Source organism: Electrona antarctica, assembly GCF_951216825.1.
Source record: "Electrona antarctica genome assembly, chromosome: 9".
In the NCBI taxonomy this organism is placed as follows: Eukaryota; Metazoa; Chordata; class Actinopteri; order Myctophiformes; family Myctophidae; genus Electrona; species Electrona antarctica.
Genome location: NC_136790.1, coordinates 51277942 through 51294826, shown reverse-complemented (window position 1 = coordinate 51294826; position 16885 = coordinate 51277942). Strand labels below are relative to the sequence as shown.

Here is a 16885-nt window from a genome sequence, read left to right as displayed (position 1 = left end):
ATCCATCCATATTTGAGCCACATCTTCATTCTTAGGCTGTGCATCGTCGCTGGATGGACTTTCTTAGCGTGATCAAAGTTTAGACTTTTATAAGGTCTCAGAGATGGCAGTTTATCTCATTTTGAGGAGAAAAGGAGTGCGCATTAAGCGTGCGCACGGCCACGTGTGCGTCGGATCCGTGTGGAGGCTGTCTAACGTGAGTAATTGTTTTTATTATTATTATTGCTGGATAAAATGGAATTAAAGAAAGACAAGTTCCCTCGTTTTGGCACAGGCGGGTTGCGGAGAGATGAACGAGGTCCCGCGTTCTTGACATGAAGGCCAGTCTCACACTAGGGTGCACGACTCCACAAGGTAAGCCAGCGTGACGCCCTATATAGTAGCTTTACCTACTCTATGTGACACAGAGACAGGGAGGAGTTGAACCCCAGCCAGAAGCCAGCGTACAGAGGTTCAGTGAACGTGGTCTGGAAGGTGTGCAGCAGGTGTCTCATAGAGTCGGAGAACACTCCGTAGAAGGACAGAGTGCCGGCAGGACGGTCCAGGTACACTCCCACTCTGTTGCAGGTGTTGTACACAGGGATGAGGGTGTCCTTCAGGTTGTGCCTGCATGGCCGTACGCCGGGGGGGGGGGGGGGGGGGGGGGGGGTGCAACGATACATGTTAACAGCGCTACGATATGCATCACCATACATCAGGGTTCCCCAATTTATTTTCCTCAAGGGCCATATTTTGACTAGGGAACCAGGCTGGGGGGCGAGTCCACACGCGCGGAAAATTGTTTTTTTTATTTTTTCATTAATCAATTAAAAAATTTTCTCAACCAGTGGTCCGGGGACCACCAGTGGTCCTTGAGGGTGTGCCCAGTTTGACATGCATAGGCTACTGACCCCCATTTAATGCCATTTACATCTGGGACACCCCCCCAAATTCTTCCAGGTCCACAAGGGGGCGCTCTGCGGGCCGCAAATGGCCCGCAGGCCGCCTATTGGGGAACCCTGCCATACATCATGGATAACGATATACGACACATTACAGTAACTATTTAGCAAAGAAATGTAATCTGTGGGAAACATGTATTATATTAAGTAAACACAGTGATTCTCTGGCAAATACATTATATTTGAACACATGGAAAAACCCACACCTTGACATGAACACATGAATACCCACGCTTATCGATAGACCAAGTGTAGCGATATGGAATTACATTCCATTTCGCTTATTTCAATGTGTATTGCAAAAACGATTCAATAATGATTATTTGCATTGAAAAACAATACGATATAAAGTCAAACGATACGATATGTTGCTGTTTACATATCAATATACTTTGATTCTTTTTTTAATTAATTGAGATTTTTATTCCACAATTTTGCAACCCTTTTTTTTGTCAATCATGTAATCATGGACTATACCCCACTAGTTCCTTTCCCTTCCATCAGGCCAGGAGGAGGCAGTATAGAGACCAGTACTGCATGTATTTTGTGAGGGTACCTACCCTAGGGGACACGGGGAGAACATGCAAACTCCACGCAGAAAGGCCCTTTCGCCAACCCCGCCTCGGGTATGGGCAACTGATGGAGGAGAGAACACGGCCCAATCGAACCCAGGACCTTCTAGGCGACATTGCTACAGACTGCGCCACCGTGCCCCCCCACATACTCCGATTCTTGAAATGAAAATGTATTTTTCGATTACTGTATCGTCACGTGACGTCACACGCCCCCTACCTGGCGGTGTAGGTATTCCCGGCGCAGGACAGTCTCCAGGACTTGGGATAGTATCCCAGGCCACACTGGTTATCCCTCCCCTCCTCTGCTTTCCTCCTGATGCCCCTGTGGGTCACCGCTATGCGCACCCAGCCGCTCCACTGGACCTCCCAGTAGCAGCGCCCGCTCAGCGCCTCGCTGCACAGCACCTGGTCAGTGTTCACAATATTATTTAGATTTAGTCTTGGTCTTTTGAATAACACACCATCAAAATTAACCCATTTAGGCCTAACATCAACATTTAAAAAATGTCTTCTATATCCTGACAGTTTTCTGAAATACCTATGTTTCTGTATCAGTGGTGCTCCATATTTCATGTCAAGGACCCCCAAAACATATGTGACTAAATTTGACTGAGGGACTGCCATTGGATTTTTTTTAATTTTCTTTTTTTCATGTCATATGAAAGCAGGGAATCATAGCTTCAAATTGACACCAGTTTTGGAGATATGGCTTATAGAGTAATGTCTTGTAATTGGCCGCCGACCCCCCATCTGAAAATATGTTGTTCCAGGAACCCCTCAGAAGCAAAGATTTGAGTTAAAAAACGTTCGCTCTGAAAAAAGAACATACATTCAAAGATACATTTTTTTAAGATTTTTTCAAAAATAGCAGACCTACAAGCTCGTAGCGTGGCACTCGGTGCCGCGCTATGAGCTTGTAGGTCTGCTATTTTTCAATAGCTAAAGTATAACGTAATGCTTAAAAACACTAAAAGGGGTTCCCGTTCAGAATGGGTTTTAACACAGCACCTGGTACCAGCTGTCGAAGCGGTCCGGGTGGTCAGGGTACGGCTGCTGCTCGTCCACCCTGGTCACCGCCGTGCGGTCGTCAGACAGGCAGAGGTTTGTGTGTGCCGTGTTCGGGTCCAGTGTGAGCTCACAGGCGTCTGAGGAACAACGACATAATAATCAATATTGATAAGGTGATCAGTGGATGAATTTGACGTTTCGCGCCGAGATCTGCAACATCAACACACCAGGAATTGTGATATGAAAGGAGATCCAAGTTGCACCATTACAATCAATTGATGTACGTATACGCACACACGCGCACACGCACACATACGTACATTTTCTCAGACCAAGTCGCATCATCAGCGCTCCACCATGATCGACACTGGAACGAAGAGCAACAGAGAAACACATGTTTAAACCACAAATCATCTACTTTGTACATTCAACATACTATGAGACACAAAGACACTAGACTAGATGTCCTGTTAGGGACCTTTTCATCCACGGCACCCCTGAATTATACATTTGACTTTATAGCAACTTATGTGCATATTAACGGTACGCAAATATGTAAATCTTTCCATCAAAGATACAGTATGACATGAGGAAAACAGCAGAGAATATTTGTTTCCATTTAGGACAGGCTGAAAATAGCTTTTATACTGCTATGTTTTGGTGAAGAGACATGGTGTACTGTAGGCTGAAAAGGTACAGTTTAACTTGGGCGCATAGAGGGTCTACGTGGTTAAACTGAAGTGATATTGATACATTCCACTACTATTCAGAGACACCCCTGGACTGGCGTCAAGGCACCCTGAGAGAAGGCCTGCCCTATGGGCTCTACTCTTTAGGGTTAAGGGCCAGAAATAAGGTTCTAGCTACTATAAAAGCACTTTGAACAGACATCACCATCCTTAGAGCCCTGCACTCTCGCTATAGTAGAGATAACCACAAGATGTATTGATGCATTTCTGTCATTAAATCATACAGTAGGCTACAGACCTGAGAATTTCCAGTCCCCACTGAGGGTCTTCCAGTCCAGCAGAGAGTTCGGTCATCCCGGACCCTCCTGGGTGATTGTAGCTCAGATCGAGCTCTATCAAGTGGGAAGGATTGGACCTCAGAGCTGAGGCCAGTGCAGAGCAGCTTTCCTCTGTGAGCAGACAGCCTGACAACCTGCGCAGAACATCATAGAACTTTCACTTACTTTTATTCTACTTTCATTCATTCACAAGTTGCTGTCATCGATGCTGACCTGACTGGGTCAATTAAAGTAAACCCTTAAACCCTAACTGATGCTTAAACCCTAACTGATGCTTAAACGACTCTGCTTTGGTGGTCAGCTTTGTCAAAATGTTTCCTATTATCTCTACAGTCTACAAACCAATCTTGAAATTAGCTGATCTACAAGCTCACAATGTGTCACTGGGCGGCCCATTGTGAGCTTGTAGATCGGCTATTTTCAAAGGGCTCTTTTCCATTTGTCAACCTGGTATGATAAACAGAAGTAATAGTGACCTAGTAGTCTGGTACACTTCATAAACAGAAGGAATAGTGACCTAGTAGTCTGGTACACTTCATAAACAGAAGGAATAGTGACCTAGTAGTCTGGTACACTTCATAAACAGAAGGAATAGTGACCTAGTAGTCTGGTACACTTCATAAACAGAAGGAATAGTGACCTAGTAGTCTGGTACAGTTCATAAACAGAAGGAATAGTGACCTAGTAGTCTGGTACACTTCATAAACAGAAGGAATAGTGACCTATAGTATTATAGGTACAATAGTACTACTGTATACTACTATACATACTATAGTACTATAGTATACTATAGATACTATAGAGCGTCGCAGTCCCGCCCCTTTCATTACGACGCCAGGCCCAGGAAATGATTCCCAATGCATTTTTCCCATAGACATTTCTATTAGTATTTATTTAAAGACGGTTACGCCGCGGACAAAGCCAACTCGAGTCGTGACAACTCATGACAACAAACACAATATTTTGGACCAAACAAATAATTACAAAGAAGAAAAACAACAAAAAAAGTGTTGTAACCTGCCGTTTTTTTCTTCTTTCTAATTATTTGTTCGGCCCAAAAAATTGTGTTTGTTGTCATGATTTGTCACGACTCGAGTTGGCTTTGTCCGCGGCGTAAACGTCTTTAAATAAATACTTTTTGAAATGTCTATGAGGAAAATGAATGGAGAATCATTTCCTGGGCCCTGGTAGGGGGCGGGACTGCGACGCTCTATAGACTAGCTATACTAGGTATACTATAGACTATAGTACTATAGTCTATAGTACTATGGTCTTAGTCTACAGTTTATAAGCAGAAGGACATCTGACCTGAGGATGGCCAGTCTACAGAGGTCACTCTGCAGCCCGGCGCCACTGAGGACTTTCACTCCCGCATCCAGTAAGTTGTTGTTGCTGACGTCAAGCTCTCTCAGGCGGCAGAGGTTTGAGCTGAGAAGCTCTGAGAAGCGTTCACAGCAGGTTGCTGTGAGGTTGGTTCGACTCAACCTGACACAATGAATGGACGAGAATTGATTATAGAAACACAGTGAGCATGAGAATAACTAGGAAAGCGAGAGGTGTGTAGCCTGGCTAATAAGCCAGACCGAGACAGTGTGATTTGAGTCTGGCTTATTAGCCAGGCTATGAAGTGTGAGCACCAGAGGGTGCTCACACTTCACACCTCTCGCTGTCACTCTATGTCACTCTGTCTGGTTTGTCCTGCATAGGGTAAACAGATCCAATATGTTCATTTGAGGGACAGAAGTATCACTTGTGTGGGACAAGTGGGACGGGACGGGTTTAGCAACTATAGATATATGTGGAGTGTACATGCAGAACACGGAGGGAACGATTTAGCAACCGGGTAAATATAATATGTAATACGTAAGAATGTCATGGCCTTGCATTTTGTTTTTTTATTGTCCAGTCTACAACTCCATTAGGGAGAGACTTTTTAATGAGATAGATCCAAATCACGAATTTATACGTTTGGAGGACTTCGAGAAACTGAAAAGTTCACCTTTTCATTTGCCTCATTCCTTGAAAAGGCCTGGTCAATGAGGAGGAGGGCCATTTACATGTATAGCCTCGTTTTATTTGTTTTCACTTTGTTTTCATTTTTGTTCAAATAATGTATTCATGTATTTAATAATGCATTATGGAATATGAACAGGAAGGAGGACTGTAATGTCAGTTGTTTTCAATGTACTTTCAATGTGTCATATAATCCCATATGGGATGGGCCAAAGTGGCATGACACGAAAATAAATATTTCATTCATTCATTCATTCATTCATTCCTTGTTGTGCTCTGATTTAATAATCATATAGTTTGAGTCATGGCAGACAGACTGAGATGCACACATTTACAATGGAACTCCAGTAGATGTCCTACCACTGACCTCAGGATGGCGACGTTCCCCATGGACAGTCCAGCGGTGAGCCGAGTCACCCCTGCATCACTCAGACAGTTGTTGCTGAGGTCCAGCTCTCTTAGATGTGCAGGGTTGGACGTCAGAGCCGAGGCCAGCGAGGAGCAGCCTTCTGCTGTGACCAGACAGCCTGACAACCTGGGAACAAGTGGACTAGATATGACGTCTTTACACTTATCTCACCACTGAATAGTGGCAGCGGTGGCCGAACGGATAGCGGAGCGGTCTTGATACCGGAAGGTCACCAGTTCGAATCAGCTGTCCGACACGTTAAAATTACCACCGCTGAAGTGCCCTTGAACAAGGCATTGAACCACTACGATGAAATGTGTTATATGAGCAGGGCCTGGCTGGAAACAAGTTATTGAGCTTAGCCCAGATACCCTGGGTAAATATAGTAATCATTTAATTGCATTTCATCTGTTAAACACTCTACTGTTTTCTTAGCAATCGAATTTATTTTCCCCCGTAAAGTGCAGTACTAAAATGTCAAAGTTGTTAGTCATGTGGTCACTAACGTTACTATGTACACAGACAAGGATGTACGCGGCGGTGTGTAGACCCGTTTGAGGACTACTGACTGACACTGAGAGTATACTAGCCAGTCTACAGTTGCACAGCAACTTCATACTCACCTGAGAGTAGCCAGCACACAGCAACTACCCATTTAGGCCTGACGTCAAAATTTAAAAAATGTCTTCTAAATGATGACAATTTTCTGAAAAAGCTCATGTTTCTGTATCAGTGGTGCTCAATATTTCATGTCAAGGACCCCAAAAAGGATATTGGCCACCGACCCCCATCTGAAAATATGTTGTTCCAGGAACCTCTCAGAAGCAAAGATTTGAGTTAAAACGTTCGCTCTGAAAGAATATATGATTTGAGACACATTTTCAAGATTTTTCCAAAATAGCAGACCTACAGTGCCGCGCTATGAGCTTGTAGATCTGCTATTTTTCAATAGCTAAAGTATAACATAATGTTTGAAACACCAAAAGGGGTTCCCGACCGTTATACTCACCTGAGGGTAGCCAGTCTACAGTTGTTGCTGCCCAGTCCAGCACACAGCAACTTTATCCCGGAATCCTGGAGGTTGTTGTTGCTGAGGTCCAGCTCTGTCAAGGACGAGGGGTTGGAGCTGAGAACTGGGGCCAAGGCTTCACAGCATGTCTCTGACAGGTTGCAGCCACTCAGCCTGGGAAAATAATAGTATTAAGTAATTTCTGTCCCCAATCAGATCAGACCTATTCTGAGCAGGGACAAATTAGCCATTGGGCCAGTGGGGCCGTGGCCCATGGGCTCTTGGCTCTCAAGGGCCCTTTGAGGAAATTGGACCGCACGGTACTGGGTTTGACGCCCTGAAAAGGGCTTCTGGAGCCCTTCATTGGCCATTGATTTAGTTAAATTTAGGTCAAAAAGATGATAAAAACACAGAAAAACATGAAAATGTCGCGGGGCCCTGCAAAAATTACCGGCCCAGGGGGGGTGGGGATAATCCGTCCCTGATTCTGAGCTCTACTGAAAAGTCAGCGATTGCACTATTTTTGACAGTTAGTGTCACAGTTGGAATGTTGGAACATTATTGACCACTTGTGAAATGTAACTAACTAAATACATTTACTTAAGTACTGTATTTAAGTACAATTATGAGGTATTTGTACTTTACTTGAGTATTTCCAATTTCCAATACATTTACTTTTACTCCACTACATTTATTTGAAAACTTTTGTTACTATAGTTACTTTGTAGATTTTGATTATTATGACAAAACAAAACACAAATAAACCACTTCAACCCTATATACATTCCGGCCATTTGAAAATAGCGGTTCTACAAGCTCACAATGTGTCGCATTGTGAGCTTGTAGAACTGCTATTTTCAAATGATTTGTATACAATTTATACAAAATTTGAAAACTTGAACTGAAATGGGGCATTCTAGATAATGAGTACTTTCTACTTTTGGTACTTCAAGTACATTTTGATTTTGATTTTGATTCCAGACTTCTACTTGTATATTTCTACTTTGCAGTAATTGACACTTTTACTCAAGTAAAGAATGTGAGTACTTTTGCCACCACTGATATGAATCGTGTGTGGTCTTACAAAGCTGTGGACGAAGCCCTGACCACTGGCATCAGCCTCAGAAGACCTTCCTCCGAAGCCGAGTACTTCTCCAGGTCAAACACGTCCAGCTCCTTCTCGGACGACAGCAGGACGAAGACCAGCGCTGACCACTGGTCGGCGGACAGCTTGTCTGTAGAAAGCCGCCCTGAGGTGGACAGGTACCGTTGGATCTCCTCCACCAGAGAATGGTCATTCAGCTCATTCAAACAGTGGATCAGATTGATTGATTTCTCCGGCGACAAACCCTCCCTCATCTTCTGCTTGATGTACTCGGCCGTTTCCCGGTTGGTCTGCGGACTGCTGTCCGTACGTTTCAGCAGGCCCTGCAGTGCGAGCTGATTGGACTCCAGCGAGAGGCCGAGGAGGAAGCGAAGGAACAGGTCCAGGTGTCCGTTTGGACTCTGCAGGGCCTGGATCACGGCGCTCCGGTAAACCTCTGCCGCAGGTGGCTTCCTCAACAGCACCTTCACGCGCCGAACGCCCCACTGTGACATGTCCATGGCGTTCTTTTTGCCGTTGACGAGTGACGTGATCACGTGAACGGCAGCCAGAAACTCCTGCATGCTCAGATGGATGAAGCTGAAAACCTTGCCCTGGTTTGGCTCTTGCTCTTCCTTAAAGATCTCCGTGAACACGCCCGAGAACCGGGAGGCTTCGTTGAAATCGATGCCGTTCTTCTTCAGGTCCTTTTCGTAGAAAATCAGGTTGCCTTCCTGCAGTTGCTGAAACGCCAGTTTTCCAAGTGACTTCATCTTCCGCCTGATGTCTTGCGTGTCGTACTTCAGTTGGGCCTGTTGGAGCTGAAATGCCAGGAATTTGGCGTACATCTCGGTCAACGTCTTGGGGATCTGTCCACCTCCGTCCGTCCTCCACATCTGCTCCAGAACCATGGCAGTGATGAAACAGAACACTGGGATGTGACACATGATGTGGAGGCTCCTCGATGTGTTGATGTGGGAGATGATTCTGCCGGCCTGGTCTTCGTCACTGAATCTCTTCCTGAAGTACTCTTCCTTCTGGGGGTCCGCGAACCCTCTCACCTCCGTCACCCTGTCAATGAAATCCAGGGGGATTTGAGCCGCTGCTGCAGGTCGCGTGGTTATCCAGATACGAGCGGATGGAAGCAGCTTCCCCTTGATGAGGTTGGTCAGCAGCACTTCCACCGAGGCCGCTTCTGAGACGTCTATGTGCCGATGGTCTTCGGTGGTGAAGTCTAAGCGAAACCTGCTTTCATCTAATCCATCCAGAACGAACGCAACTTTGAATTGGCTCTTGTCGTAGTTGTCGTTTCCTGACAGCTGCAGTGCGGTGAAGATAGAATTGAGTTGCTCCAGTTTGATGTCGATGCTCTCTCTGACACACGTGTGGACCAGCTCGGCCAAACTGAACCTCTCTGCCTTCAGCGTGTTCAGATGGCGGAACGTGAGCGGGAACATGAGGTGGGCGTCTCGGAGACCTCGCCCTTCCGCCCAGTCCAGGATGAACTTGTGAACCAGGAAGGTTTTGCCTATTCCCGCGATGCCGATCGTCAGCACCAGTCTCATGGGCACGTATTTCCCAGAAGGGTGTTGGAAGATGTCGACGGGTTTGATGGCTCCATCTGTCACCGCCGTCTTCCCGGACATCGTTGTCTCGACCTGTGTGACCTCGTGCTGAAAGACGATGTATTCACGCACTCCGTCGACGACGTAGAGATGCGTGTAGATGTCGTGGAGATGCTTCTTGTCCTTCCTCTTGGCCAGAGCCTCGGTCACACAGATGAACCTGTTCTGGAGGTTGGACTGCAGGATGTTCTGGAGCTGAAGGATGAGTTCTGGAGGCGCTGGAAAAACACACAACAAATTAGATGAATTATTGAAGAGTCTAATGGTTTGATAAATTGTGGTGGGTGTTGAATGGTTTGGCTAGCATTCTGCTCATATGGAACCAGAGCTGGGGATGTGCATTGTATTGCCAATAAAGTATGTGTTTTTATGATGTGGTTATGTGTGCTGTTTGTGCTCTGACATCGGACCAGAGTGCTGAAAAGGTGACGGCAGTATATCTCAGAAAGTCTATGGACTATATCTTGCGTCTACCCTTAACCCTTATCCCTAAACTTATTTGCCATTTTTACTATTTAAAAAAAACATTTGAAATAGTTCAAATAGCTGATCTATAAGCTCACAACGTGTAGATGTAGATCGGCTAGTTGAACTATTTTAAAATGATTTTCAAAATAGTAAAAAATGGCCCTAAAGCCCTAAAGCTTTACCCGTCTACGGAGGGTTATTGAAATACAATGAATCCATTCTAATTAATGATGTCAGAATGAGCTGCCAGTCAAGCAAAAATGTTCTTTATTTGAAGAAGACATAGCTCTGGTGGAAACAGTTCATATGTCTGGGGTTTTCATAGGTCATTATTAAATATGATATACCTGTTTTCATTTCCCCTTGGCCTACCTTTGGGTACCATCTCAGTGTTGGACAGAGTCTCCACCAGGTCATTCCTGTCCATCTTCCTCAGAACGTCCAGGGTGACCTTCAGGGCTTGGACATCGGAGCCGTAGGTGTGGACCATGTGGTCCACGGTGTCGGGCCGGCCAGCGTGGTCCAGGCGGCTCTTTGGGATGGAGGGGAGGCCGGTGGAGGAGTCTCCCTGGAGCAGGAACCACTGGAACACCAGGAGCTCCTCACCGCCCAGGTCCTCCAGGGTTTTCAGGAGTTGTTCTTTAGGCGTCGCCATCGATGACTCTAGCTGCGCGGACCAATGAGAAGACCAAGTTCAGTCACATGTTCCACACGCGCACGTGTGTGTTTGTGTGTCAGTGGAACAGAGTGTTTCAAAATTCACACAACTCATACAGTTCACTAAAGGTTATACAGCAGTGAGTCTGTGACCAAAAAAAATATCCAACTGCAACACTGGTGGTGCAGTTGGAGTCAGCAGGTTTGTGTGTGTGTGTGTGTGTGTGTGTGTGTGTGTGTGTGTGTGTGTGTGTGTGTGTGTGTGTGTGTGTGTGTGTGTGCGCACGTGCGCGTGTGTCAGTGGAAGAGAGTGTTTCAACATTCACACAACTCATGCAGTTCACTTCCTGTTTCTCCCTCACAGCATCATCAGTAGAGATATGAGCAACATACTTCTGCAAAGAATATCTGTCCGACAGCAACACAGTTCCCTAAAAGATGATCGTCCGTGCCAGGGCCCCTCCTATGTCTCACCAGGTCCACTCCTGGTCTCACCAGGCCCAGGACCTGTGCGTTGCACCAGACTCCCAGTACCAGGCACTTAATTCAGGAGTGGTGGATTATAATGGCCCTCCTAAAGGCCTCACCGAGGTTTGTTGGGCTTCCTCCTCACGGAGGACACAGGCTGGGGCGCTAACCCATACTGCTCACCCGGTTGCCGTCTACATTCCGGCTGTCACCCGTCTCTCCGGTGGTGACCAGACTATACCCGGTTGTCACATAGTCCTATATATTCCATATTCCTATGAGTCACTATAAATAGAATAACTATAACTAAAAATACATCGCATGGATGCACCTGGGACGGGGAGGCATACTATGATCCGACGGAGCATTGGTTCGAAGGAGCATTGGTCCGAGGTGTGCTGGGGGTCGGGAGAGGGTTGGGGTTAGGTTTAGGTGTGCTGCCCCAGGGGAGGTTAGGGTTAGGGTGAGGGTTTGAGGTAGGTTGTCGTTCGGACCAATGCTATCCTGAGGTCAACGGGGTTTCGGGTCTACCAACATCATACCCCTCACTCAGGCGACCCAGCCGGGGTTGATCAAATCCCGATTTACGTCCCCTGTAGTTGGCCTATAGACGCCTTAACAGACGACGTCACACTGATAAGCAACAGCATGCGCGCACATAGCGGCAGCACAATAACCCGTCCTCTCATAAGATTTAATGGGACAGTTCAAACTGCATCACGTGTAAAAAATGCCCCATCAAACTTTCAGATGGTGTTTTTCTTCCAGTGTGGAGGAAGACTGATTAGGATTTTTATTGTGATCTCTCGCCCTAGAAATATATAATCCTTGGTTTCTGTTGTGTTAACAATAATAGCAATTCAAAACAGTTGTCCTCAAAACCACACCTCCAGTCGCTGTCATAAGAACGGGAGGTGCGCTCATGAACACGGCAGCAGAGACAGGTGCAGCACTGTTACATGCGCACCTGCAGCCCATCAAGTATAATTTATGCTTCGTCCCGCGATGGTGTCGCGCACGCAGACCTCTACGCTCACAACAGTCGCATCTGCAATGCGATGTGAGCTTGTATATCAGCTGTTCTCTGTGCGCAATACTGTTGCGCTTTGAAGTATAAATGTCTCCTAGGGTGCATCTCACTAGCCAACTCACAAGAGGAGGTTGAATGGACTGAAACCAGCGCTCCCCAAAACAACAGGTTTGGAGATCTGTTGGGAATTGATTACATGAAACAGTCACCCGTGCGCCCAGTCCCAATGTTTGTAAATGGTCTAAAGGACCTGTGTGTATTGTAGGTGTTGTGATATTAGCCCATGCACAGTACATCTTAGTCTATGTACTTGAACTTGAGATACAGTGTACTTGATATGTATTGTGTACTGCCGGTACTGTAGCATTCTTTATAGATAGGCTACGAGAGACATCTAGGCGACAGCAAGGTCAGCCTTGCTGCAGTAGGCAGGTTCTTCTGTCTCATATCTTATTGTTACGTCATTATGATCCAGCACTATATATGTTTCATGTTTGTGTAATAAACTTTGTGAACCTTAGCGTGATACTGTCTCGTGTCTCGTTAATTTGTTCTCCCGGGTACCCGCCGGCCGCCGCCGCAGTCGCCGTACCAAAGTAATACTTCAACAGGATTGTCACACACCACCCAGCCTGCACACACTACCTGTCTGTCAACCCAGACGAGGGTCCCGTATTTAGATTACAACAGTAGGCATTTGTCTTTGCTTCAGTTGCTAATCAGTGCATTGGGAGCACCTGGCCAGTGATCCCAGTGTGCTCTATAAAGGGCTGGGAGTTGGCCAGCCTCACTCTCTCTCTCTCTCTCTCCTTCCATGAGAGCAGCAGCATTTGTTTGCACCATTCTTTCAACACCCCACATTACATTTACCACACATCCACTCACTTACACTACTGGTCTACTGATTAACACACCCCACCTTAGTATTGCTGATTCATGTTTGATTTAATTTATGTTGTAAATAAATATGTGTACACTTTTAAACAGCCGTGCCTTCCTCCTTTTGTTATGGCCTAAGAGCCGGGTCATAACAATATATATATACACACACACACCATAACCTTTGAACCGGCCCTGGGTATTAGTACCATGCGTCAACACTTGTTCAAGTCTCACTGAACAGACACTTGTTCACAACTTAGTTAGTTTTCTGTCGATGTAAAATGCCCTTGGTTTGCATGAAAGGCCCTGTACGAGTTTAAATTGTTATTTTTTTTCTTCAAATCTCAAGTTAGGACAGTATGGCTTTTAATAATAATAATGGATTTTATGTATTACATTTGGGTAAATCTCAAAGTGCCATGACACTACTAGTAATCAAACAACAAATTCTGTCAATGATTCTTCTGGTATTAGTGTGATGTGATTATTGACACATAATACAGCTTTTTTTTATCAGTCAAATCACTCGCAGTGTTTGAACCTAATATAATATAGACAAAATACTTTAATGTTTCTTTCACCAAAAATAATAAATAAAGCACACTCACATCAGCACATCATCTATTCCATTACCACGACCTGATGAAGGAATCATAACAGGGACGATTTTATTCCTAAAAACAACAACATATTAACTCATGTAATCGTCACTAGAAGTGTTGGGTCTGTGTCCGTACATCAAACCTATAAACGTTGGATCAGTGTCACAGATTTCCCATGTGTTTCTTCCTCTGATGAAATAAGAGGTAGTCAAATAGAGAAGTGATTTTTAGAGACAGAGAAGTGAGGTTAAAAAATACTGTGATTATGAGCTAGAGAGAAGAGGAAGTGGGGGGGAGTGTCGAGGGTACATGATGGTAATATATGGGTTGGTTACTGCAAAAATAAACAAATTCATATATATGAATATGATAGATTTAGGATTATTTTAGATAGGGGTAGGACCAGATAAACTTATAGGCTTCACTCCTACTCCTTTTCGAACATAATGTGCAATATTTTGTTACATCGATCTACATCATCTCGTTCTTCTGGCCAATCACAATTTGCGTCCTCACTTTTGTCTTCAATGTTTGTGTTTACACAGACCCTCAAAGCTGGACATAAGAGCACCCCTCAAAAATGTTGAGAATCACTGCTGTGTGTGTGTGTGTGTGTGTGTGTGTGTGTGTGTGTGTGTGTGTGTGTGTGTGTGTGTGTGTGTGTGTGTGTGCGTGCGTGCGTGCGTGCGTGCGTGCGTGCGTGCGTGCGTGCGTGCGTGCGTGCGTGCGTGCGTGCACACAGGGAGACCAATGCCCCACCCAGTTATTATATTATGTCTTTGTCCCTTTTATGCCCATATATGGAGTTCTTTGTCAGGCATGCGACATGGAGATATAGGTGTGATCAGGTCCAGAGCCCGGGCAGAGGCTTTATACAGTTAATATACGGTAATATACAGGTGTGATGGTACAATTCGGGAGTTTACCGGAGTTTGTTGGAAAGTTTAACAGAGTTTCAGGTAATATACACCAGGGGTTCTCAACCCGTGGGTCGCGACCCCTCGGGGGGTCGCCAAATTATTTTAGGGGGTCCCCAAATTATTTTCACGATTTTTCAAAAATAGCAGACCTACAAGCTCGTAGCGCGCCACTCGGTGGCGCGCTATGAGCTTGTAGATCTGCTATTTTTCAATAGCTAAATTATAACAATGCTTAAAACACCAAAAGGGGTTCCCGCCCAAAATGGTTTAAGGTTATTGTAGCAGTCAATTTATATTGGGGGTCGGGAGGGGGCGGGGCGGGGGTCCCGAGACGTTGCCAAAGCATTTCCGGGGATCCCCGGCCAAAAACGTTGAGAACCCCTGATATACACATCCGTATTCCATGCTTTTTGCACAGTGATAGATGAAGGCCACACAAAGGCCCATAGAACCAGTCATGACCAGTCTCGCCTGCATATTTCTGTGATCAATTATCCCCTGCATCTGAGCTAAGACAGGTAATGACAATTGACCTGAACAACAGACAGTGTTGTCAAAATATTACTTTAACAGTAATATACTACTTATTACTTATTACTTTAAAAAAAAGGAATAAAGTTACACTACTTATTACTCCCTGAGAAAGGTAACTAGTTACTTATTAGTTATTACTTTACTTATTACTTTTTTCTCTCGCCTCCAGTAATTAGGTTGTTGTTCCGTGATCCGGGCGGTTTAAGGCCCGCCCTTCTGCATCCGATACTTCACACATACGTACTGACGATTGTGCATCGTTTCCGTATCCGCTCTAGAGTCTAGATCTAGAGCGGATCAGCAGTCTGAAAAGCAACTTGACCCCTATCCATTCTACCATTATAAATAAACACTCAAACCCACAGTTCCACCAAGGCTTGTGAAAATAGTAATTATGTTACTTTAGGAAAAAAGTAACATGTAATATTATTACTCAAAATGTGAAAGTAACTAGTTAAGTTACATATTACTGGAAAGAAGTAATAATATTACTGAAAGTAGTATATTACTTAAGTTACTTGACAACACTGACAACAGACTACATGAATGTGTCCTTTAAAGGATGGCAAACTATTGGCTAAACTGAGTGGTGGCGATGCCAAATAGCGCAGGAGCTGAAATACCATTGTGTGTGTGTGAGGAATCATGCATATGGAACCCATAATTCATTTTTAGCTCATAATTGTCATAGGTCAGATAAAAGTAATGGCTGTTCTTGTGTATTCAGCCTACATAGGTCTGGCTAGCTGTCTGGCTTAATTATACAAGCCAGTTGTTGCCAAGGCCTGTCTTTTGTTTTACTGTTATTCAGTCCCACCTGGAGAATGGAGAGTGAGGAGGACAATGTGGCCCGCATAAGAGCGGAACACAACACTCTTGCCACCCGAAAAGAAGCCAAGAGGAAGCACGCGGAAAGTGGCCCGAATGGGCATGATCTGGAGGATGGCAACTCCATCAGCGGACAATCGAGATCAAGAAGGCAAACCATACAAGTGGTTGTACTATGTCCACAAGGTGTAATCCATCATCCTTGCCCGCCATTGGCGTAACAATGCAAGTACTGTATATTCATTTGCATAAATGTCAAGCATGTACACAGAATCAATGTGTTCATTCATTTAATTCAATGCTATTCATATAGCCTAAACATACTTATAAGGCGACACCAATGCAAATCAAAGAGATGCTATAACACAACAGCAACCAAATGAAGAAGAACATGCCATTTAAAATGAACCTTTGAATGACATACAGTAGGCCTACTGTACAGGCAGACAACACTTAAGTGACCTGCTATCAAACTGGGACATCACAGAACGACAAATCATTAAAGTCACCAACGCAGTCTCTGTATCTGCAATATCATATTGGCCGGCGCACCTACCTAATAGTAGCTATTTTGTCTTTATAACTGATAAAAAGGTTCAATATAATTACGCCTATATTTACGGCCAGCACATGGCCGTGGGAAGATATTTACAGTAGGATGTTGAATAGAGGAAGGGAGCGCTGCCGTGGTCCTTTGTTTGTTGAACTGAATACAGGTGCTCGTTGGCGAGGTTAAATCATGACATTAAAGAAGAGGATCCAAGGCACTCTGTTCCAGTGAGGTGAAAAGAATGTAGGTGTATGT

General features: G+C 44.9%; 1 protein-coding gene across 1 annotated transcript; it reads right to left on the bottom strand.

Moving 5' to 3' along the window:
• Positions 1-222: 222 nt before the first annotated feature.
• Positions 223-9802, bottom strand: LOC306930366 (NACHT, LRR and PYD domains-containing protein 12-like). The gene is made up of 9 exons (XM_079511296.1): positions 8067-9802; positions 6983-7156; positions 5932-6099; positions 4860-5036; positions 3512-3685; positions 2845-2891; positions 2525-2661; positions 1734-1921; positions 223-606 (listed from the first exon to the last, which is right to left on the bottom strand). The coding sequence occupies exons 1-9, from the start codon at positions 9710-9712 to the stop codon at positions 390-392; spliced, it is 2928 nt and encodes a 975-aa protein (XP_079367422.1). The 5' UTR covers positions 9713-9802; the 3' UTR covers positions 223-389.
• Between the last annotated feature and the right edge of the window lie 7083 nt (positions 9803-16885).

Coding starts and splice junctions, on each gene's coding strand:
- LOC306930366 (XM_079511296.1), bottom strand. CDS start 9,712: ATGTCCGGGAAGACGGCGGTGACAGATGGAGCCATCAAACCCGTCGAC. Junction 7,157..8,066: donor AGGGCTTCGTCCACAGCTTT/GTAAGACCACAC, acceptor TTATTTTCCCAG/GCTGAGTGGCTGCAACCTGT. Junction 3,686..4,859: donor TGTAGACTGGCCATCCTCAG/GTCAGATGTCCT, acceptor TGTTCTGCGCAG/GTTGTCAGGCTGTCTGCTCA.